Raw genomic sequence first — 25,014 nt, 5'->3', positions numbered from 1 at the left:
TAGCACAGGGAAGGCCCATCCTCGTCTATCCCGAGGGGAGAGTTATGTCTGTGGGTACAAGCCCTATCGCTGTGGTGTGTGTGATTACTCCACGTCCTCTAAAGGAAACCTCAGCATACACATGCAGTCAGACAAACACCTCAGCAACGTACAGACAGCGGGACAAACACAACATGCGCACAGCACACACACACACTCCACACACAGCGCGGGCTCCACTGTCAGAGACACGGGAGGCGGTCAGGTGTACGGACACACACACCCCGAAGTCACGCAGCCCCCTGAAAACACACCGCCCTACCCCAGCCATCCCTCCTCCCAGGGTAAGAGGTGGCAGTGTGAGGTGTGTGATTATGAGACCAGCATTGCACGGAACCTGCGCATACACACCACCAGCGAGAAACACACACAAAATGTGCTGCGCCTGAAACACACACACAACATACTGCAGCTGCAGAGAAGCTACTACCTGGCCCACTGCAGGAGTCTGCCTCCTCAACTCACACTGCTACACAGCACAGGTGAGAGACTACTCACACACTGACACATACTTAACTACTGTTCTGTTGGGTTCTGTTCGCTGGCACGTCAAGTTAGGTTGATACTTGATTATATCCATGCTTATATGTATCGGCCTGTCTGTGTTCTGTGTGTGTGTGTGTGTGTGTTCTAGGTGGGGAGCAGTCTTTGGATATGCATCAACTAACAGCAGAGGAGCCAGTTGCCCCAGATTCAACCCTGACCCCCTCCCCCTCTCCTCCTCCCTCCTCCTCACCATCCTCTTCTCCATCCCCCTCTCCTCCTCCTCCCCTGTCTCTCTCCTCCCCATCTCCCCTCTACCGTGGTGTGTTCCGGTGCCTGGTGTGTTTCAGTTTCTCCTCTGACAGTCTGGAGTCTCTTGGGTCTCACCTGAGTGCTCCCCGCTCCCTGCCCCAGTCTGAGTGGCGTTGTCTGGTGGCCGGAGGCTGCTATTGCAGGCTGTGTGGCTACAGCACCCCCCTCACAGCTAACTTCACTTTGCACTGCCAGACAGACAGACACAGGGCCCGCTACCAGCTGGCTGCCCACCTCTGGGAGAGAGGGGAGAAGGGGGAGGCTGTGGACTGGGAGGAAGTTGGGAAGTTGGTTGCTACAGGCAACCTGGTCCAGCTGAAGTGTAACGTGTGTGACTTCCAGACCACCAGCTTGGAGAAACTGAGAATACACAGCGCCAACTCCCAACACCAGGCCAGCCTCAGAGTCTACATGGTCAGTACAAACACAATAATTGCTGTTTTTGGGCTATACAATTGTTTCGAAATATTTGGCATATAGACAGCAAATAAAACACAGAGACCAGATTTATTTTGTACATATTTCTTTCTATCACACCTTGTATAACTCCAACTTCCCCCTCTCTCTTTCCCTCTCTCTCTAGTTCTTAGAGCAGTATGACAGTGCAGTAGCTGGAGGCTCCTGGTCGTTCCACTGTGTCTTGTGTAATTACTCCTCCCGCTCTAAACTCCACCTACTGAGACACACCCACTCCACGGGTCATCATAAGAGGGAGGAGCTTCACCGCTTGCAGCTTGTGAAAAGGAAGAGCCTGAATAAAGGAGAGGAGCTAGCTGCTATCTTCAGCATCAGGAAGTGTACCAGTCCTGAGATAGGTAATACATTCAGGTCATCTTTTCCCATTCCCTTCTCTCTGAAGTGTGCACTTGTGGAATTTAAAAGTATGGGATTATTGTAGACATTGGCAAGAGGGAATTTCGACCATATTTTGTACATCAGTCCAGAACAAATGTATAAATAGGATAGAGAAAATTAACTGCAGACCTAGGGTAAGTCAACCGAGAGAAGAAATTAGAAGAAACTTGGAGAGATGGAGCAAGGTGAAGAGAGAGTGATTGAGAGAAAAGGAATGATTGATTATGGTCAGGGGTCAATTGGGTTAATTGATTTGTCGATACACATGCTCGTTACATCCCCTATCACCCCGACAACGCTAACAAGCACCCACCGACTCACTGCTATTGAACTGTAGGGTGGCAGGTAGCCTAGTGGTTAAGCGCTTTGGACCAGTAACCCGAAAAGTTGCTGGTTCGAATTCCAGAACTGACGAGGTGAACAAAAATCTGACGTTGTGCCCTTGAGCAAGGCATTTAACCCTAATTGCTCCTGTAAGTCACTCTGGATAAGAGCATCTGTTAAATGACTTTGTTATATTCCAGAATATAACTTTCAGGCCAGTTACCCAGACACTGTCAATAGAGATTCTCCATTCGAGCATGCTTTTTAGTCCATGACTAGGCTTAGTGAGGGTCAGAAACTAGACTTCTGAGTATTGTTCTAATGACTCCTACTGTACTCTGTTCTATCTCTGTCTGGTCTAAATCTGGTCTAACTCTGTCTGCTACTCTGTATTAAACAGTCAATAGCAGGTATTTGGTCTGAATGAACTGGTCTGAATCCCAGGAGGCTCTTTAATAGAAAATCAATAATGGATCAATCAGTGTGTGTGTGTTGCTGTGTATTAACATATGTGTTATCTTTCTAGATGAAAGCAGTGAGGAGGGGGAGAGGAGAGATTCCTTATCCCCAGCCAAGCGATCATTCTCTTGGCTGGAGGAGACACAGAGCCCCCTCTCTCCCAAATGCCCCAGAACCGACAAGCACACCACTGACCAACATATTACTGCCAAGTGCCCACTGTGCCAGGACACACTGGTACACACACACCTGAGACGTCACCTCACACTCACTCATAGTGTGGCCCAGGACTGTGTGGAGAAGCTCATGAGCACTGTAAGTGTGTGTGTGGGTGTGCTCTAGCTACCTTTCATAAGCAGAAGTGCAATCAAGCTGAAGGAGTTTGCTTTTAGTGTCTCTAGCAAACAAAGAGTGCTCATCTCTCCACATCACCAACCTCCATTACTTTACCCAGCATGCTAAGTGCTCTTTGTCTCCCTCTCTGACTTCACTTGACTGCCTTCTTCCTTTTAGTCTTCCTGTTTTTCCCCTCATCCCTCTCTCACCCCTCCCTCTCCTCTCATCTCTCTTACCCTCTCCTCTCTCCCCTTTTTCTCTCACTCCCTTTTCATCTCTCATTCTTCTCTCCACCCATCTTCTCTCTCTCCATCTTTTTCTCTGCACCCCTTGTTCTCTCTCGTCCCCCCTCTCCACCCCCCCTCTCTCCATCTTTCTCTCTCCGCCTCCTCTTTCTCTCACCCCCTCTCAACCACTCCTCTCTCTCCATCTCTCTGCCACCACAGCCCCCATTTTCCACCCCTCTCCCTCTCTCTCTGATAGTAGTGTAGGTTCATTAATTCAGTCTGGGGTGATGATGGCCATTATGTTCCTCGCTTTCCAATTACTCTCTCAAGATTAAGCCTGACCTTCACTCTCTCACTGCTTCACCCGCATATGTGTATGTGTCTCTTCTGTCTCTGCCATGCCAAGTGTGTGTGTCTTCTTTCTGTGTGTGTGTCTTCTTTCTGTGTGTGTGTGTCTTCTTTCTGTGTGTGTGGTTGATATAAAAACACTCTTCATTCTATTTCCCTCCGTCTCGTATTATTATTCATTGATTTAGAAGTAAAGTGTCTAATGGGAGAATGAGGTGATGTAGACAATACAGGAGCATCACTATTATTATTCCGTCTGCACTATCAAACAGGAAAGACACTGTTTTGACTGACTATAAAGGCAATCAGTCATCTGGATAGGTTCAGACTGACGTTCAAAACCTTTGTTGTTGGATTCTTTTCCAGGTGGCAGTGGATCTGCCAGAGATACTACAGAAAGAGACACTGCAGAGGGATTCTCATTCAAGCGACTCCAACACAAACGAATATCAAACAAACGATTCCAACACAATCGACTTTTACGCAAAGGAGTCCCTCAGAAATGAGTCTCAATCAAACGACTCCCATATAAATGAAGAAGAAGTGATACCAGCCAAAGATCTGCCCACCCGTCCTTGTGAGGACCAGCATCTAGCAGAGGACAACACCTCTCACCTCGAAGAGTCCCCCAGCTCTTCCCCCCCCCTCCCCACTCCTCCCTCTCCCTCCCTCAGCCACCTCCCTTCATCCGCCTTACCTCCCTCTCCTCCCAGCGATGCCCCTCCCTCCTCTGATCGTCATTGTTACAGGTTCCGCTGTGGCAGGTGCAGTCTAGCATTCCGAACACAGGAGAAGCTGAAACTGCACTGGCAGTACCATGCCATGAGGGCGGCGACAGAGTGCCACCTCTGCCCCAGACGCTGCCGCAGCCAAGAGGCCCTGCAGAGACACCTGCTCAACACACACCTACAGGACCTACACCTACAGGGTACACACCCTGACCAGATTGGAGCACACATCCAACGACCAACCAGCCTGGAGGGGGAGGAAGAGGAGGGGGAGAGTATGAGTGAAGAAGATGAGGAGGAGGGAAATGAAGGAGAGGAGGATGAAAAGGATGACCCAGATGAGGAGGAGAGGCCCAGTCCTGGGGTTAGTAATAGTGACAAGGGTTCAGGGCAGCAGGAGGAGGAGGCAGGGTCAGAACCCAGCCCCCTCATCAAGGGCTCGAACCCGACTCTGGAGCGGTTCCTGGACCCGACTCGGCCCTACAAGTGTTCAGTCTGCTGTGAGTCCTTCACTCAGAGAACCATCCTGCTGGTCCACTATAACTCTGTGTCCCACCTCCACCGAGCCAAAGCCAGACGGGCCCTGCATGACTCCAGCCCCAGTCATGCTGACACCCCCCAGGGCCTGGAACCAAGCCCCTACCGCTGCAGCCTGGCCCCTGACCCCAGGCCCTACCGCTGCAGAATGTGTGGGGTGGCCTACAGCCAGAGCTCCACCCTGGACATCCACCTCCGTTCTGTACTGCACCAGACACGAGCCCGTGCAGCTCGGACCCAGCTACCACTGAACCCCCACACCCACCAAACTCCAGCCTCAGCCTCAACCCAGGCTCCCCACACCCCAGTCCCATCCTTGGTCCAAACTCAGACCCCTGCCTCCAGCCCTTCGCCTGGAGGAGGAGAGGCATCTACCAGGGGAAACCCCCCAGCAGCCACCAGACCAGCCCCTGCCCCCCCAAGTCCCTGTTCCTCCCTGAGTGAAGCCCAGCTGAGTGTGGGTGTCTCTGGGCAGGTTAAGGGTCAACAGGCTAAGAGGAGGAGAGTAGAGGACCTGGCCGCTTCCGCAGGACAGCAGGACCTGATGTTACTCCAACAGCAATTAGCCCAGGCCCAGATACTACAGCAGCAACAGGAGTTAGCCCAAGCCCAGATACAGCAACACACAGCCCTCCTCCAGCCCCAGCTCTTTAGTCCAACACTGCTCCCACACCTCCCCTTACTGCAACAGAACCTCCTAAAGCAGCACCTCCCTTCAGCAGCAGAGATTCTCCAACACGGGAACCTCTTCCCTCCCCTCCCCTTATCCCCAGACAGCCTATTCTCTCTACAGCAGCAGCTGCTCCTGTCCTTCTACCTTTCTGGAGGGTTGCATCTCAACCCCAACACAACCCTTATGAACCAGACCACCTCAGCTGTCTCCCCTCAGACCACCTCAGCTGTCTCCCCTCAGACCACCTCAGCTGTCTCCCCTCAGACCACCTCAGCTGTCTCCCCTCAGACCACCTCAGCTGTCTCCCCTCAGACCACCTCAGCTGTCTCCCCTCAGACCACCTCGGACCAACACCCCCAGATAGAGAGGCTTGAACCTCCATCTCCACAGCCAGAGACGAATGGAATCCAGTTTCCAGCCCATACCCCGAAATGTGAAACCCAGGCTGAGACCGCTGGCAGTGACTCCCACCTCCACCAGACAGAGAAAGAGTTCAACCCATCCTCCCCTCCTGAGGGAGATGGAGAGAAGAATGGAGAGATGCAGGAGAGTGAGAAGAAGGAGAGAGCAGAGAAGGCCCTCAGAGTTCTGTTGGAAAGATACGGCTGGGAGCTGGCCCTACAAAGCACTCAGAGCAGACAGAGACAGCAGAACAGAGAGATGGAGGGATGCCTGGAGGAGGAGAAGCAATGTGGAGAATGTGGGAAGCTGTTCTCTGACTCTCTGATCCTGAAGAGCCACCAGGAGTTTGTTCACCGCCAGATGATCCCTCCTGTAGTGTTGGAGATGTTCTCCAGACAGTACAGGCTGCAGTACGACCGCCTCTACCCCCTCAGACCCTTCACACCGGGGGACACTGAGACTACTGTTGTTGCACCCCTAACCCCAGCTTCAGCACCTGCACTTGCACCTTTACCCCCAGCACCAGCCTCAGATTCAACCCTCGACCAAGCCCAATCCCTCGCCGTCTCCCAAACCTCAGTCCCAGCCCTTACCCCAGCTGCAACCCTAACAACCATAGACACAGACCCAGCTGTGCCATCACCACCAGCACCAGCATCCGTATCTGTAACCCTGTCCCCAGACCAAGCCCCAGTTAATTCCCTCTTCCCAGTTCATGCCAGAGCCTCACCAACACCCTCTCCTCCTCCACCCCCCCGCCAACCACAACCACTTTCAGAGCAGGACAGTACCACAACGACAAACACCCCTTGCCCTGACCCCTCTCAAACTATCATACACAAGCCCAAACTCTCCATACCCCCTCTCCCCTTACCCCAACTCCCCCTGCCCCGTCTTCCTTTATCCAACCTCTCCTCTCTTCCCTTCCCCATAGACCCCTCTCTCCTCCCCCTTGGTCTAATGCAGCCCATAGCCCTCCAGTCAATGCTTCAGTACCAGTCCCTGTTATCGTCCTGCCACCAACCACCCTTATCCCTATACACCAACACCCACTCTGCTCCTTGCCCAGCTCTACCCCCATACACTACCACCCACTCTGCTCCTAGCCCAGCTCTACCCCCATACACTACCACCCACTCTGCTCCTAGCCCAGCCCTGCCCCCATACACTACCACCCACTCTGCTCCTAGCCTAGCCCTGCCCCCATACAATACCACCCACTCTGCTCCTAGCCTAGCCCTGGCCCCATATACTACCACCCACTGTGCTCCTAGCCCAGCCCTGCCCCCATACACTACCACCCACTCTGCTCCTAGTCCAGCCCTGCCCCCATACACTACCACCCACTCTGCTCCTAGCCCAGCCCTGCCCCCATACACTACCACCCACTCTACTCCTAGCCCAGCCCTGCCCCCATACACTACCACCCACTCTGCTCCTAGCCCAGCCCTGCCCCCATACACTACCACCCACTCTGCTCCTAGCCCAGCCCTGCCCTCTCTGAAGCGTAGGCTGGAGGAAGGGACCGAGGTTAGGCCTATGAGTGATGTGATGGCCGGTGATGGAGAGGAAGGGGGAGAGAGGGAGGGAGAGGGGGATGAGCAGAGGAGGGATAGGCGCCAGAGGACCACCATCAGTGCAGAGCAGCTAGAGGTTCTATACCAGCGCTACAGTCTGAACTCCAACCCAACCCGCTCTGCACTGGAGGGCATCACCAGGGACACAGGGCTGAAGAAACGTGTGGTGCAGGTACTTTATCATTCTCATAGTAACATTTCTTTAATTCTGTAATGCTGAATCATCTTTTGTGTAATAACATGTAATAATGCTGTGGTTGTCTGTCCTTTCTCAGGTATGGTTCCAGAACACTAGGGCTCGTCAGCGGAAGGGCCAGCTCCAGACCCTGGGGAGAGGAGGTTTAGGTGCGGGTCTGGGTGACAACCACAGGCGCTGTCCGTTCTGTAGGGCTTTGTTCAAGGCTCAAAGTGCCCTGGACGCCCATGTTAGGGCCCGCCACTGGTCCCAGACTGACAGACCTGCCTATGGCCTGTCTCATCAGATAGGTTCCGCTGATGACTTCAGCTTTTCTCACAACCATGGATCCTACAGAGACAGGGAGGGTCCCCCACTCTCCCTCCAGCATTCTCCCTCTCTCTCCCACCATCCTTCTCTCCCTACCTCCCTCCATCCCTCCCCGAACCCCTTTCATCCCTCTCCAAGCCCCGGGGTCATCCCCACTGAGAGAAAATACATTTCTGGGAAAACAGATTTGACCTTTGACCTGAACGAACCCGACATGGAAGAGGAGGAAGAGGAAGAAGGTCTGTCAGTAAAAATATTCCCTTCGTCTGACCAGGCTCATGAGGGTAACCATAGCAATCTGTTGTCTCTGGGATACAAATATGGGATGGCAAGCTTCAACGTGCAAGACTGTGACCAGAATTCCAGTCCAAGTCTGTCTGAGAGTGTGGATAGGCATGGACCGAGACAGCAGCAGCAGCAGAGGCAGCGTACACAGATGACCCCCCAGCAGGTGGCCAAGCTCAGAGCCTGTTACAGGGAGCATCCCACCCCCAGCCCCCTGCAGTGTGAGGGCCTGGGACGGCAGCTGGGGCTCCCACGCAGGGTGGTGCAGGTGTGGTTTCAGAATGGCCGGGCCAAGGAGAAGAGGGCAAGGAGCCTCAGAGTTGACCCCACCACAGGATAGAGGGAAAGGCAGCAGAGGACAGGGGAGAGAACGCATACAGCCATGAACTAAGTGCACGTCACTCACAACAATAAACCAACCAGATGCCACAGAAGCCAAAGAGCATTCTACCAGTGTACCTCACCCCTTACTCAGCCCCAAAACATCACAGGGCAGACCTCCTCTAGAGCTTTAAGACACCACTCCTCTGTTCCTCTGTCTTGATTTCCCCTCCTCTCCTGTCCTCCAACCGATACCTCAGGAGTTAACCCCTCCATGCCAACAGATGTCCCTGTTCTGACAATAGAATCTGGAGAACCAGGACACAGTATGTGCCCCTCCCACTTCTGTTTAAAGACTTTACAAGTGCAAGTATCAAACTGTTAGATGTTTTAGTGTATAGAACGTTCTTTCAAAGTCTAAGAAAACTGAAAGAAACACAAGCAGCTACGGAAAACAAAAATGTAAAATATTCTTTACAAAGAGCATCTGCAAAGACTGGCTTGGATTCCAAAGCTCGTAACCAAAACCTTACATGTCCGTGGATTGTGTTGTCAACATGGTGGTTTTAATTTCCAAACCACAGTACAAACCATACAGTGAAGAGTAGAACTGAGACTGGTGCGTATCAATAGACTGACTGGTCTACGTGGTGCTGAAGCAGACCTCAACCTTCTCAAGCCAATGATGACTCTACTGCACATGTACTGAGCTCCTTATGTGGATAATAGGCCAAATAGCACTGAGCTAAGTCCACTTTGTCCTTTGTGAGAGGGCATATAAGAAGCTATTTTGATAACGTTCGACCAATACATGTCACAACTTTAACCAAACACTACACAACATTGTCTGTGTTTAGTAAATGTTAATGAATATGAATATTCTGGATTAACGGTCGTTATTATGCTTTGATAAGACAAAGTGTAATTTTGTGGTGTATGAGAACATAATGTAGGCGTTATGATGTTGCCTTTTCTTCTTATGTAAGTAAATACCGATATGATGTGTAATATAATGTCTACTATACTCAGGCCAACTGTACTGTTTTTTATTTGGTCGTAGTAATGTACTAGTTTCTCTTCTGTTCCTAATGCCAGACACAAAGTCTGTTTTGAAACCTTGATGATGTAAATATTGACTGTTGATATGAAGTTCCTATAATGGTGATTCAAAAGAAACCTCTCTGGATTTGAGAGATCTGAGCTTTCTGACCGATAATTGATAGTTCCATTATTACATTATTACAATGTTAAATGGTGTGAGGGGTAAATTAATGTACAGTATGTAGCTTTCATGTGGTCGACTCGGTCTCCCCTGAGACTGCCTCTGTTCTGACGAACCATACTCACTGAGAGTTACTGACGTTATACTGATGACAATTTCGGATGTTGTGTTATACCGATGAAAACTTTAGATGTTGTGTGCACTTAACTCTCTCACACACTCCAACCATTTTTCTCTCGCTCTCTTTCTCATCTCTCCTCTTTTTGATCTATAAATGTAACAATATTACTGTAGTAACAGTAATAACTATGATAATATCGAATGCTTTAAAACACAACCCAAAGACAATAACACTGTAACCGTCGATGCATAAATCCCACAAAAAACAACTTCAAAAGTTGACTTGATAATGTAACATTGATTGTTGGGAAGAAAGAGTGACTGTATCAGAACTGCTGTATCTGTCTTCACCAGGCCACTGGTGAGTGTACACTGTAACCACCAGATAAACCAAAACCTGTTATTATACTAGGATGGAGGAGCACTTCTCAAAGCCCCCCCCCCCCCAGCTACTAGTGCACTCAGTAGGAGTGTACTCAGTAGGGAACCAAACCCCAGCCCCTAGTGTACCATACTCAGTAGGGAACTACTTCAGAGCCATTGCAGTGTGTAGAGTGGTTGAACTGTTTTCCTCCTCAATGTCAATGTCTTTTTAACCAGATGGAAGAATCTATCTCAGTCTTTGAGGATGTCCAGTTGGCTGCTAACGTATTTTTTAATACTTTAATAACAACTGTTATAACACACATGACGCTGTTCATAACCTAACCTTTTTATTCTGATGTTAACAAAGAGATACTTGGGGCGGCAGTATTTACTCAGTAATGTATTACTATGTGGACAGTGGTTTCTGAACAAAGATACAAAGAAGTTACAATGACACTATAAAGATAAGATACTTCTATACGTAAGATCCTGCATAGCTGTTCTATGGCAGGTTGGATTGTATCTAGCCCAAACCTTCCACAGGTCTGTGTACCAGTATGTTTCTGATCTTGTGTCGCTGGCTTGTTTAGCCATGTTTGTTTCTGCTTTAGGCCAACAATGTAGCCTTGTAGCTATGTAGCCATGCTTGTCTCTGCTATAGGCCAGGCAACAATGTAGCCATGTAGTGACATAGACACGTATCCATGTACCTGGGTAGCCACGTAGTCATGTAGCCACACAGATTGTAGCCATGCAGTGACACTGAACACAGAAACAGTCTGTCATCCAGGCTAACCTTCCAAAGGATTCTAACTCTGTTTATCCATAGCTCTATATCTGACCAATGTTTACCACAATACCAATGATGTTTCTTCTGTACTGAAATTCCAAATACTGTACCACTTGGCAGTTATGTACATATTGTTGTTTTATTCCTTTTGCTTATTTTCTGAATAACTGTAAGATGTAAATATTGTGTCGTTCCTGGAAGCTGTTGCCGTAGTGATAACCAAAAGATACCTGTGTTGTGCACCTGTCCCAGTCTCTTGCTCCAGTGGTTAACTTTGTTCCTTCTCCCTAGTTTGCGAATGGATGTGTGTTTTCTCCCCCCCCCCCCCCCCTTTCCATAGCCACTGAGGTAAATAAAGTCTGGTTTGGTGGACATATTTGCCCAATGTCTTGTGTGTGTGTGTTGTGGGTCGATCCCTGGACCCAGAGGTCAGTTCATTAATTACGTCAGTGACATTCAGCCAGATTACTTTCCTTTGTGACAAAATGATATGATGAATATTAATAACCTCACATGAATTATACTGCTGCTGCTGTTGATGATGCTGGAAGTGGGGCTGGGGGAGGGGGGTTGAAGGAAGGGGAGGGTGTATGTGTGAGTAGGGGATATAATGCTATTGCCTACTCGTGTACGTATTTTTAATGCTGTTGGGGGTACAGGGGAGGTTACTTTAAGGAGGGATAGTGGGTTGTAATGTCATACACTAGAGCATCAGTGGGGGGGGGGGGGGGGGGGAGGCGGCAGAAGGGTTATAATGTCATTGGTATTGGTGTGTATGTAGGCTCATTTAGATTTAGATTGGTTCTGTGTGAGCAGAGGAACAAGTTAATGTTTATTCATGAGTCCTTCAGCGCAGCCACCAGTTAAAGAGACAGGACCCTGTTTTCACTGATAACACCCCCACCCCAGCCTCAACCCCTCCTCTGGCTGATGCTTTTCCATGATTTCTCTCAGTGTGTGTGTTTCACATTATCAGTGTATGTTTTTATTCACTACTAGTAATCCCAGTACAGACACAGTCCTGATGGTAAACTGATTGCTGGAATACTATACTGCAATAGTCATATCACTAATGGAGTACAGTATTAATAGTACACACACACACACACACACTGTAGGGCAGTAATCAGTGAATGTCATTGAGGAAGAGTTTGTTCAGTGGTTCATCAGGTATAGAGCGGTTTTTATTAGAAGATGTGCTCTCTATCCATCTTCTTAATGATTTTATAATGGTCGCCAGGCTGTTCTAATCAATCATATGGGAGAGAGAGCCTGGTAAAAGTCTATTTACAATGTGAATGTTCTGGAACACATTCTCCCCGCAGTATCTGAAGGCTCTATATTGCCAGAATTGTCTGCTTTTAGGAGCATCTTAAATGGGTTAGTTCACTCAAATATACTTTTTTCTTATGTCTACATTTGATCTATCTATGCCTTTTTTCATTGTTATGCCCCACCCCCAACACACATACCCCTCTCCTAGGTAGCTAGCTACTTTACATCCATTACGAGATTTGAATGCTCAACAGCAGGACTGTGAGTTCAGCACGCGTCACCGTGGCTGTTACACAGACTCACCCTGCATTATGCTAATCCTTATACACTCTGCCCACAGACAACACCACATGCTGCCCATGATAGGGGGTGGGTCATGGGGGTGTGTGTGTGTGTCAGGTTTGAGCAATTGTCATGCTGTCAAACTGATCTGCATGCAAAAAGATCAGCAGTCTAATTACATCGCTTATGGTAAAGAGTGTTTTACGCATAAACATACACGCACGCACACACTCACGCACGCATGCACACAAACACACACACACAGACACACTCACACACAGTGCTAACGCCATTGTGGCATCATTGAGATATGACATCTGACTTCATCTGACTCTTTATGTGTGTTTCACCTCTTTCCACAGTTCAGAGAAGGGAAACTGAAAGGCAATCGTAATGTAAACCACATACCACAGGAGGCTGCTGAGGGGAGGACAGCTCATATTAATGGCTGGAACGGCCTTAATGGAATGGCATCAAACACATGAAAATATGTGTTTGATGTATTTGATACCATTCCACCTATTCCGCTCCTCTCATTAATACGAGCCTGTTCTCCCCAATTAAGGTGCCACCAACTTCCTGTGCCACATACAGTATACTGGATGTGTTATGGGGGAATATACTTTTACGCTCCATACACAGGTTCCTTTCCAGTATCAAGTGTTCTTCCAGATTGAGATGCTGGTAATATCCTTGTTAGAATGATTGATTGTCTCTGACACATTTTAATTACAGCCAAATGAAATGGATTGGCTGGCGGACTATAAAACATTGCTGTTTAATAACGAGATGCTTTTTTTTCTTCATCCAACCCCATTCCTGCTGGCCGCTCCAAATGAGTCTCACCGTTTAATGATATGCAAATGAAATTCGCATGAACCCTATGATCCTGTGTGATGATTAAACTAAGATGGCGTTGGCTGCTGAGCTTCTGCAAGTATTACATATATTCCTTGTGTGCTTGAAGCAGAATTAGGCCAACAGTCTGGGGAGAGCAGGTGCTTGATGGAGAGATGACACTATAGTCTTGTGTTCTGCTATAAACATGTACCAATCCTTTATCAGAACATGTTCAATGGTATTGGTGAGATCATACTGTAGGTAAAACCAGATTTGCATCCCCTCTCCATCTCTCCCTCCCCCACCTCTCCCTCCATTAGACTGTGTCTAGCTCCTCCTCTCCTGTCGTTTATTGCACTGTATTTGCATAATGAAGGCTGCGATTAATTAAGATCCCACAGGAGTCTGGAGGGAGGGAGAGATGGCGGGAGTAAAATGAGTGGTAGGGAGGGGATAGAAGGAGCGAGGGGATGAAGAGAGGGAAGAGGTTGATCCACTGCTCGTTAGTCTCCAGATAATCTCTGTGCACCCATAAATAAAATCTCAGGTAATTGGGTCAGCTGCAATGCGATTCACTTCTGTGCACATACATGTTAGAAATTGAGTTCTGGCAAAAAGGAAGTCTCCACCCTCTCAAAACGAAACTCTCAGCCAAAGCCCCCCCCTCCCCCCCCCCCACACACACGCAAACTAGCTAAGGTGAAGCAGTTTAAGCCCGTCTTCAACCAATCATGATTAATCCAAATAACCAGTGAAGAAAAAACAAAAAACGGAACTACTGCTGCGTGATCTCACACTGTCACACATCCCTTTTAGTCCTGGCAGATTCTCTCTGTCTACACGCACAATCTCCAGACATTAGCATATCCAGTCACGTCCAACCATGTGGCACGGTTTAGGGGTGTGAGTTGGGGTGAGGTGGTGGGAAGCAGGGTGAGGAAAATGTTGCAGAGCGATTAAATCACTAATTATGATTGGCTGTTGAAATTAGTCCGTCACTGTTCATTATCAACAGAGGAGATAACCAGACACACATACAGCAGCGCCTACTGCCTGGTTCTGCTTGTGTCTGTGATCTGGCCTTTGGACTGCAGCAATCTGGCTGGTACGGAAATAACACACATGGTGTATCCCAAAATCCATCTTCTCATTGATTCCTCCATCCTTGTTTTCTCTGTGAACTTGAAATCCATAACAGGCCACCATATTTAAGACGATCTCATTATTCTTCTGTTGTAAATGTTCCCTCAGTCTGATGCACCATACACTCTTAGAACCTAAAAGGAAGCCTAGAACCTAAAAGGTGTCTTTGGCTGTCCCCATAGGAGAACCCTTTGAAGAATCTTATTGGTTCCAGGTAGAACCCTTTTGGTTGCAGGTGTAACCCTTTTGGGTTTCATGTAGAACCCTCTGTAGAAAGGAACTAAAAAGGATTCTCAGATGGAGACAGCCGAAGAACCCTTATGGAACCCTTTTTTTCTAAGAGTGTAGGAGATGCCATTTCCAACACAGGGGTTCAGTGTTTGCTGCTTAGCGGTGCAGATACTGAGAGAAGAGAGGGAGGTACTAGTACAGAGAAAGTTGCAGTCTCATCCCTTTCCTTATTGCTGTACTCCTGGGTTCATGAGGATATTGTTCCTTTGCCACTCACTGGTTGTTGGTTGTTGTTGACATTTCGGTCCCGTCTGAAGAGTTGCATTGACTTAGCGGACTAAAATGTTTGATCCCGTCTGAAGAGTTGCATTGACTTAGCGGACTAAAATGTTTGATCCCGTCTGAAGAGCTGCATTGACTTAGCGGACTAAAACGTTTGATCCCGTCTGAAGAGCTGCATTGACTTAGCGGACTAAAATGTTTGATCCCGTCTGAAGAGTTGCATTGACTTAGCGGACTAAAACGTTTGATCCCGTCTGAAGAGCTGCATTGACTTAGCGGACTAAAATGTTTGATCCCGTCTGAAGAGTTGCATTGACTTAGCGGACTAAAACGTTTGATCCCGTCTGAAGAGCTGCATTGACTTAGCGGACTAAAATGTTTGATCCCGTCTGAAGAGTTGCATTGACTTAGCGGACTAAAACGTTTGATCCCGTCTGAAGAGCTGCATTGACTTAGCGGACTAAAACGTTTGATCCCGTCTGAAGAGCTGCATTGACTTAGCGGACTAAAACGTTTGATCCCGTCTGAAGAGTTGCATTGACTTAACGGACTAAAACGTTTGATCCCGTCTGAAGAGTTGCATTGACTTAGCGGACTAAAACGTTTGATCCCGTCTGAAGAGTTGCATTGACTTAGCGGACTAAAACGTTTGATCCCGTCTGAAGAGTTGCATTGACTTAGCGGACTAAAATGTTTGATCCCGTCTGAAGAGTTGCATTGACTTAGCGGACTAAAACGTTTGATCCCGTCTGAAGAGCTGCATTGACTTAGCGGACTAAAACGTTTGATCCCGTCTGAAGAGTTGCATTGACTTAGCGGACTAAAACGTTTGATCCCGTCTGAAGAGTTGCATTGACTTAGCGGACTAAAACGCTTGATCCCCAGGTTCGAACCCGTCGGTCACATAAGCAAAAAAGAAAGCTCTTTCTTTAGTATTTAACCAGCCTGTTAGCGGCCGTAAGCATCTGTTGTGTTGTGTTGTGTTTGGTGCAGTGCCAACGCTCTGTCTTTCTCCCCTGGTGTAGTGCCAACTCTTGGTCTGCCTCCCCCGATGAAAGATGCCATCGCTGGGAAGCTGTCAACCATTGCCCTGGCACTCCTGGACAGATTTGTCCAAACAATCCAACAAACAAACAAACATTGAATAGCGATGAATCCTCTCTAGTGAATCTCCTCTCTCCGAACGAGACATTTCTCTGCTGCTAGCTCCGTTGTTTTCGAGCGTGTCACAGCAGCTGGCTGGCATGTCATCCACTAGCTGGCATAGGGAGGAGAGAGCGATGGATGCAGAGAAAGAGAGGAGGATGGAGGGAGTGGAGACTGTTGATGGTATGGTGCCTGTCCTCTGAATGCCAGCTGCCATTAATGTGCCTCTCAAATCGCCCGGCAGAGTCCATGTTCTTCATCGTCCTCCTTTTCCTCCCTCCGTCTTCACCCTAATTTCTCTACTTCCTCTCCTCATCCTCCTGGATCTAGTCGTCTTGTTTCGGCTACCCTCCAGGGGTCTCAAAGGCTCTTCCTTATGTCCTCCTTCATCCTCTGCATCTCCTCTTTATCTTTTTTTAACCTTCATTTACACAGGTATGTCAATTGCGAACAATTTTTTTGCAATGACGACCTCTACATCTGAGCACCTTGTCTGTCTTTGGGCATTGGTGTAGCAATGTGAAAGAGTCTCTCTGTTCCTTATCCTGGCCCCTCTACACCACCCTCCACATGCCAATGTGTGGGAACCAGCCCTGAGTGGATGGCACCGTGCCAACCTCATTCGCAGCTCCTCTATCCACCGCCCTCTTTCCCTCCCTCCCTCAATATCTCCCTGCCTCTTTCTCTGTCTCTCCCTCTATATATATCTCTGTCTCTCTGTGTCTGTGTCTCTGTCTGCCTCTCTGTTTTTCTGTCTCCATCTGTCTCTGTCTGTCTCTTTGTCTCTCACTTCCCAGCTCCCTGTGTGTTGAGTTCAGCTGAAGCCCTGAAGGTAGTTTGATTACCCCCTCCCTCTGGGGTATATATAACGCACAGCACACAATAAACACATGCACCAGGAATCCAGGAATGGAATCCCAGATCACACACACAGACACACACGCGCACACGCAGACACGCACACACACATACCCACACACACACACGCGCACAAACATACCCCCACACACATACGCATGCACACACACACACACACACACACACTTCCTTGTGTTGTTCCCTTCCTCATATTGTTTTTCCTTTAAACTATCCTTTATCGTCAAACAAAGCTTACTATAATACATGGTTATTATGCTAATGAATATCATGTATGTAGTCATGTAGTGAAAGTAGTGAATATGCAAATGAAATGTGTAATTTATGCAAGGCTGGAGGGGGAGGAATTCTATCTTCTGTTCTATCCTCCAGTATTCCACACCTACATTCTCTCTCTCCTTTCCTTCAGCCTCTCTCTCTTTTCCAACCTCCATCCTCTCTCTCCTTTCCTTCATCCTCCATCCTCTCTCTCCTTTCCTTCATCCTCCATCCTCTCTCTCCTTTCCTTCATCCTCTCTCTCCTTTCCTTCATCCTCCATCCTCTCTCTCCTTTCCTTCATCCTCCATCCTCTCTCTCCTTTCCTTCATCCTCTCTCTCCTTTCCTTCATCCTCCATCCTCTCCCTCCTTTCCTTCATCCTCTCTCCCTTCTAATTTATCTTCTTTTCTCTCCCCTCCATCCATCTCCTTTTCCATTCTCATTTTCTCAAGCCTCTGTATTATCTTCATAGCCACAGGAAGTAGTGGTGCTGAGGGTGCTGCAGCACCCCCTGACAAATTGAAAATAATAATAATAATAATGAAAAAAAATAGATGAGTCTTGTGTGAACTAGGGCTTTATTAATGTTTGAGTGGACAAAATATCCCCCCCCCCCCTAAAATCTTCCTGCAGCTATGACTATCTTCCTTTATTCTCTCTTTCTCTAATGTCCTCTTTCTCTTCCTGTCCCCTCCACCCCTTCCTTCTCTCAAAGCATCCAGAAGGGGATGGTCTCTCATATCCAACCTCTGTTCTCCTCACCTCTCCTCTATTTTCATTTCCTCTCCCTCCTCTCTTCCTCTCTCTATTTCTGCTCTCTAAACATCCCTACAGTGATCCACAAAACCAACAGCTGAGTGTTTGATCAGGCTCTGGAATATGAACCAAACCTCCACTGTGTGTTTCTGTGTGTGTACAGTATGTTAATGTTTCTGCTACTGACGGTGTGTGTACAGTATGTTAATGTGTCTGCTACTGACAGTGTGTGTACAGTATGTTAATGTGTCTGCTACTGACAGTGTGTGTACAGTATGTTAATGTTTCTGCTACTGACGGTGTGTGTACAGTATGTTAATGTTTCTGCTACTGACAGTGTGTGTATGTTAATGTTTCTGCTTCTGACAGTGTGTGTACAGTATGTTAATGTTTCTGCTTCTGACAGTGTGTGTATGTTAATGTTTCTGCTACTGACAGTGTGTGTACAGTATGTTAATGTTTCTGCTACTGACAGTGTGTGTACAGTATGTTAATGTTTCTGCTACTGACAGTGTGTGTGTGTTAATGTTTCTGCTACTGACGGTGTGTGTGTGTTAATGTTTCTGCTACTGACAGTGTGTGTACAGTATGTTAATGTTTCTGCTACTGACAGTGTGTGTACAGTATGTTAATGTTTCTGCTACTGACGGTGTGTGTACAGTATGTTAATGTTTCTGCTACTGACAGTGTGTGTACAGTATGTTAATGTTTCTGCTACTGACAGTGTGTGTACAGTATGTTAATGTTTCTGCTACTGACAGTGTGTGTACAGTATGTTAATGTTTCTGCTACTGACAGTGTGTGTACAGTATGTTAATGTTTCTGCTACTGACAGTGTGTGTATGTTAATGTTTCTGCTACTGACGGTGTGTGTACAGTATGTTAATGTTTCTGCTACTGACAGTGTGTGTACAGTATGTTAATGTTTCTGCTACTGACAGTGTGTGTATGTTAATGTTTCTGCTACTGACAGTGTGTGTATGTTAATGTTTCTGCTACTGACGGTGTGTGTACAGTATGTTAATGTTTCTGCTACTGACAGTGTGTGTACAGTATGTTAATGTTTCTGCTACTGACAGTGTGTGTACAGTATGTTAATGTTTCTGCTACTGACGGTGTGTGTGTGTTAATGTTTCTGCTTCTGACAGTGTGTGTACAGTATGTTAATGTTTCTGCTACTGACAGTGTGTGTACAGTATGTTAATGTTTCTGCTACTGACGGTGTGTGTACAGTATGTTAATGTTTCTGCTACTGACAGTGTGTGTACAGTATGTTAATGTTTCTGCTACTGACGGTGTGTGTACAGTATGTTAATGTTTCTGCTACTGACAGTGTGTGTACAGTATGTTAATGTTTCTGCTACTGACGGTGTGTGTGTGTTAATGTTTCTGCTTCTGACAGTGTGTGTACAGTATGTTAATGTTTCTGCTACTGACAGTGTGTGTACAGTATGTTAATGTTTCTGCTACTGACAGTGTGTGTACAGTATGTTAATGTTTCTGCTTCTGACAGTGTGTGTACAGTATGTTAATGTTTCTGCTACTGACGGTGTGTGTACAGTATGTTAATGTTTCTGCTTCTGATGGTGTGTGTATGTTAATGTTTCTGCTACTGACAGTGTGTGTACAGTATGTTAATGTTTCTGCTTCTGACAGTGTGTGTACAGTATGTTAATGTTTCTGCTACTGACGGTGTGTGTACAGTATGTTAATGTTTCTGCTTCTGATGGTGTGTGTATGTTAATGTTTCTGCTACTGACGGTGTGTGTACAGTATGTTAATGTTTCTGCTACTGCCGGTGTGTGTACAGTATGTTAATGTTTCTGCTTCTGACGGTGTGTGTATGTTAATGTTTCTGCTTCTGACAGTGTGTGTACAGTATGTTAATGTTTCTGCTACTGACAGTGTGTGTACAGTATGTTAATGTTTCTGCTTCTGACAGTGTGTGTACAGTATGTTAATGTTTCTGCTACTGACGGTGTGTGTACAGTATGTTAATGTTTCTGCTTCTGACAGTGTGTGTACAGTATGTTAATGTTTCTGCTACTGACGGTGTGTGTATGTTAATGTTTCTGCTACTGACGGTGTGTGTACAGTATGTTAATGTTTCTGCTACTGACAGTGTGTGTACAGTATGTTAATGTTTCTGCTACTGACAGTGTGTGTACAGTATGTTAATGTGTCTGCTACTTACAGTGTGTGTACAGTATGTTAATGTTTCTGCTACTGACGGTGTGTCTACAGTATGTTAATGTTTCTGCTACTGACGGTGTGTGTGTGTTAATGTTTCTGCTTCTGACAGTGTGTGTACAGTATGTTAATGTTTCTGCTACTGACAGTGTGTGTACAGTATGTTAATGTTTCTGCTACTGACGGTGTGTGTGTGTTAATGTTTCTGCTACTGACAGTGTGTGTACAGTATGTTAATGTTTCTGCTACTGACGGTGTGTGTGTGTTAATGTTTCTGCTACTGACAGTGTGTGTACAGTATGTTAATGTTTCTGCTTCTGACAGTGTGTGTACAGTATGTTAATGTTTCTGCTACTGACAGTGTGTGTACAGTATGTTAATGTTTCTGCTTCTGACAGTGTGTGTACAGTATGTTAATGTTTCTGCTTCTGACAGTGTGTGTACAGTGTGTTAATGTTTCTGCTACTGACAGTGTGTGTACAGTATGTTAATATTTCTGCTTCTGACAGTGTGTGTACAGTATGTTAATGTTTCTGCTACTGACAGTGTGTGTACAGTATGTTAATGTTTCTGCAACTGACAGTGTGTGTACAGTATGTTAATGTTTCTGCTACTGACGGTGTGTGTACAGTATGTTAATGTTTCTGCTACTGACGGTGTGTGTACAGTATGTTAATGTTTCTGCTACTGACGGTGTGTGTACAGTATGTTAATGTTTCTGCTTCTGACGGTGTGTGTATGTTAATGTTTCTGCTACTGACAGTGTGTGTACAGTATGTTAATGTTTCTGCTACTGACAGTGTGTGTACAGTATGTTAATGTTTTTGCTACTGACAGTGTGTTTACAGTATGTTAATGTTTCTGCTACTGACGGTGTGTGTACAGTATGTTAATGTTTCTGCTACTGACAGTGTGTGTACAGTATGTTAATGTTTCTGCTACTGACAGTGTGTGTACAGTATGTTAATGTTTCTGCTTCTGACGGTGTGTGTACAGTATGTTAATGTTTCTGCTTCTGACAGTGTGTGTACAGTATGTTAATGTTTCTGCTACTGACAGTGTGTGTATGTTAATGTTTCTGCTACTGACGGTGTGTGTACAGTATGTTAATGTTTCTGCTACTGACAGTGTGTGTACAGTATGTTAATGTTTCTGCTTCTGACAGTGTGTGTACAGTATGTTAATGTTTCTGCTACTGACGGTGTGTGTGTGTTAATGTTTCTGCTACTGACAGTGTGTGTACAGTATGTTAATGTTTCTGCTTCTGACAGTGTGTGTACAGTATGTTAATGTTTCTGCTTCTGATGGTGTGTGTATGTTAATGTTTCTGCTACTGACGGTGTGTGTACAGTATGTTAATGTTTCTGCTTCTGACAGTGTGTGTACAGTATGTTAATGTTTCTGTTTCTGACAGTGTGTGTACAGTATGTTAATGTTTCTGCTTCTGACAGTGTGTGTACAGTATGTTAATGTTTCTGCTACTGACGGTGTGTGTACAGTATGTTAATGTTTCTGCTACTGACAGTGTGTGTACAGTATGTTAATGTTTCTGCTACTGACGGTGTGTGTACAGTATGTTAATGTTTCTGCTACTGACAGTGTGTGTAAAGTATGTTAATGTTTCTGCTAATGACGGTGTGTGTGTATGTTAATGTTTCTGCTACTGACGGTGTGTGTACAGTATGTTAATGTTTCTGCTACTGACAGTGTGTGTACAGTATGTTAATGTGTCTGCTACTGACGGTGTGTGTACAGTATGTTAATGTTTCTGCTACTGACAGTGTGTGTACAGTATGTTAATGTTTCTGCTACTGACGGTGTGTGTACAGTATGTTAATGTTTCTGCTACTGACGGTGTGTGTACAGTATGTTAATGTTTCTGCTACTGACGGTGTGTGTACAGTATGTTAATGTTTCTGCTTCTGACGGTGTGTGTATGTTAATGTTTCTGCTACTGACAGTGTGTGTACAGTATGTTAATGTTTCTGCTACTGACAGTGTGTGTACAGTATGTTAATGTTTTTGCTACTGACAGTGTGTTTACAGTATGTTAATGTTTCTGCTACTGACGGTGTGTGTACAGTATGTTAATGTTTCTGCTACTGACAGTGTGTGTACAGTATGTTAATGTTTCTGCTACTGACAGTGTGTGTACAGTATGTTAATGTTTCTGCTTCTGACGGTGTGTGTACAGTATGTTAATGTTTCTGCTTCTGACAGTGTGTGTACAGTATGTTAATGTTTCTGCTACTGACAGTGTGTGTATGTTAATGTTTCTGCTACTGACGGTGTGTGTACAGTATGTTAATGTTTCTGCTACTGACAGTGTGTGTACAGTATGTTAATGTTTCTGCTTCTGACAGTGTGTGTACAGTATGTTAATGTTTCTGCTACTGACGGTGTGTGTGTGTTAATGTTTCTGCTACTGACAGTGTGTGTACAGTATGTTAATGTTTCTGCTTCTGACAGTGTGTGTACAGTATGTTAATGTTTCTGCTTCTGATGGTGTGTGTATGTTAATGTTTCTGCTACTGACGGTGTGTGTACAGTATGTTAATGTTTCTGCTTCTGACAGTGTGTGTACAGTATGTTAATGTTTCTGTTTCTGACAGTGTGTGTACAGTATGTTAATGTTTCTGCTTCTGACAGTGTGTGTACAGTATGTTAATGTTTCTGCTACTGACGGTGTGTGTACAGTATGTTAATGTTTCTGCTACTGACAGTGTGTGTACAGTATGTTAATGTTTCTGCTACTGACGGTGTGTGTACAGTATGTTAATGTTTCTGCTACTGACAGTGTGTGTAAAGTATGTTAATGTTTCTGCTAATGACGGTGTGTGTGTATGTTAATGTTTCTGCTACTGACGGTGTGTGTACAGTATGTTAATGTTTCTGCTACTGACAGTGTGTGTACAGTATGTTAATGTGTCTGCTACTGACGGTGTGTGTACAGTATGTTAATGTTTCTGCTACTGACAGTGTGTGTACAGTATGTTAATGTTTCTGCTACTGACAGTGTGTGTACAGTATGTTAATGTTTCTGCTACTGACAGTGTGTGTAAAGTATGTTAATGTTTCTGCTTCTGACGGTGTGTGTACAGTATGTTAATGTTTCTGCTTCTGACAGTGTGTGTACAGTATGTTAATGTTTCTGCTACTGACAGTGTGTGTACAGTATGTTAATGTTTCTGCTACTGACAGTGTGTGTACAGTATGTTAATGTTTCTGCTACTGACGGTGTGTGTACAGTATGTTAATGTTTCTGCTACTGACGGTGTGTGTACAGTATGTTAATGTTTCTGCTACTGACGGTGTGTGTACAGTATGTTAATGTTTCTGCTTCTGACGGTGTGTGTATGTTAATGTTTCTGCTACTGACAGTGTGTGTACAGTATGTTAATGTTTCTGCTACTGACAGTGTGTGTACAGTATGTTAATGTTTTTGCTACTGACAGTGTGTTTACAGTATGTTAATGTTTCTGCTACTGACGGTGTGTGTACAGTATGTTAATGTTTCTGCTACTGACAGTGTGTGTACAGTATGTTAATGTTTCTGCTACTGACAGTGTGTGTACAGTATGTTAATGTTTCTGCTTCTGACGGTGTGTGTACAGTATGTTAATGTTTCTGCTTCTGACAGTGTGTGTACAGTATGTTAATGTTTCTGCTACTGACAGTCTGTGTATATTAATGTTTCTGCTACTGACGGTGTGTGTACAGTATGTTAATGTTTCTGCTACTGACAGTGTGTGTACAGTATGTTAATGTTTCTGCTACTGACAGTGTGTGTACAGTATGTTAATGTTTCTGCTACTGACGGTGTGTGTGTGTTAATGTTTCTGCTTCTGACAGTGTGTGTACAGTATGTTAATGTTTCTGCTACTGACAGTGTGTGTACAGTATGTTAATGTTTCTGCTACTGACGGTGTGTGTGTGTTAATGTTTCTGCTACTGACAGTGTGTGTACAGTATGTTAATGTTTCTGCTACTGACGGTGTGTGTGTTAATGTTTCTGCTACTGACAGTGTGTGTACAGTATGTTAATGTTTCTGCTTCTGACAGTGTGTGCAGTATGTTAATGTTTCTGCTTCTGATGGTGTGTGTATGTTAATGTTTCTGCTACTGACGGTGTGTGTACAGTATGTTAATGTTTCTGCTACTGCCGGTGTGTGTACAGTATGTTAATGTTTCTGCTTCTGACGGTGTGTGTATGTTAATGTTTCTGCTTCTGACAGTGTGTGTACAGTATGTTAATGTTTCTGCTACTGACAGTGTGTGTACAGTATGTTAATGTTTCTGCTTCTGACAGTGTGTGTACAGTATGTTAATGTTTCTGCTACTGACGGTGTGTGTACAGTATGTTAATGTTTCTGCTTCTGACGGTGTGTGTATGTTAATGTTTCTGCTTCTGACAGTGTGTGTACAGTATGTTAATGTTTCTGCTACTGACAGTGTGTGTACAGTATGTTAATATTTCTGCTTCTGACAGTGTGTGTACAGTATGTTCATGTTTCTGCTTCTGACAGTGTGTGTACAGTATGTTAATGTGTCTGCTACTGACAGTGTGTGTACAGTATGTTAATGTTTCTGCTTCTGACAGTGTGTGTACAGTATGTTAATGTTTCTGCTTCTGACAGTGTGTGTACAGTATGTTAATGTTTCTGTTTCTGACAGTGTGTGTACAGTATGTTAATGTTTCTGCTACTGACGGTGTGTGTACAGTATGTTAATGTTTCTGCTACTGACAGTGTGTGTAAAGTATGTTAATGTTTCTGCTACTGACAGTGTGTGTACAGTATGTTAATGTGTCTGCTACTGACGGTGTG

At 45.7% G+C, this 25,014-nt stretch overlaps 1 protein-coding gene and 1 long non-coding RNA gene across 2 annotated transcripts in view; one reads left to right on the top strand and one right to left on the bottom strand.

The window, feature by feature from the left end:
* LOC110501970 (zinc finger homeobox protein 3-like) overlaps positions 1 to 11,281 on the top strand; it is a 14,257-nt gene extending 2,976 nt beyond the window's left edge. Inside the window, exons 2-7 of the mRNA XM_036955551.2 lie at positions 1 to 521; positions 674 to 1,248; positions 1,418 to 1,649; positions 2,540 to 2,787; positions 3,750 to 7,472; positions 7,576 to 11,281. The exon at positions 1 to 521 is cut by the window's left edge and continues 1,295 nt beyond it. Of these exons, the coding sequence (XP_036811446.2) occupies positions 1 to 521; positions 674 to 1,248; positions 1,418 to 1,649; positions 2,540 to 2,787; positions 3,750 to 7,472; positions 7,576 to 8,430 (6,154 nt within the window). The 3' untranslated portion in view covers positions 8,431 to 11,281. The remainder of the gene's footprint in view (positions 522 to 673; positions 1,249 to 1,417; positions 1,650 to 2,539; positions 2,788 to 3,749; positions 7,473 to 7,575) is intronic.
* The window catches only part of LOC149985230 (uncharacterized), a 40,774-nt gene that overhangs the window by 8,370 nt on the left and 7,390 nt on the right, over positions 1 to 25,014 (bottom strand). The window lies entirely within an intron of this gene.

This window comes from Oncorhynchus mykiss, chromosome 2, assembly GCF_057628025.1.
Source record: "Oncorhynchus mykiss isolate SJ-2025 chromosome 2, ASM5762802v1, whole genome shotgun sequence".
Classification (NCBI taxonomy): domain Eukaryota; kingdom Metazoa; phylum Chordata; class Actinopteri; order Salmoniformes; family Salmonidae; genus Oncorhynchus; species Oncorhynchus mykiss.
Note: the sequence above shows the minus strand (reverse complement) of the source record. Positions and strands in the feature narration are given on the sequence as shown.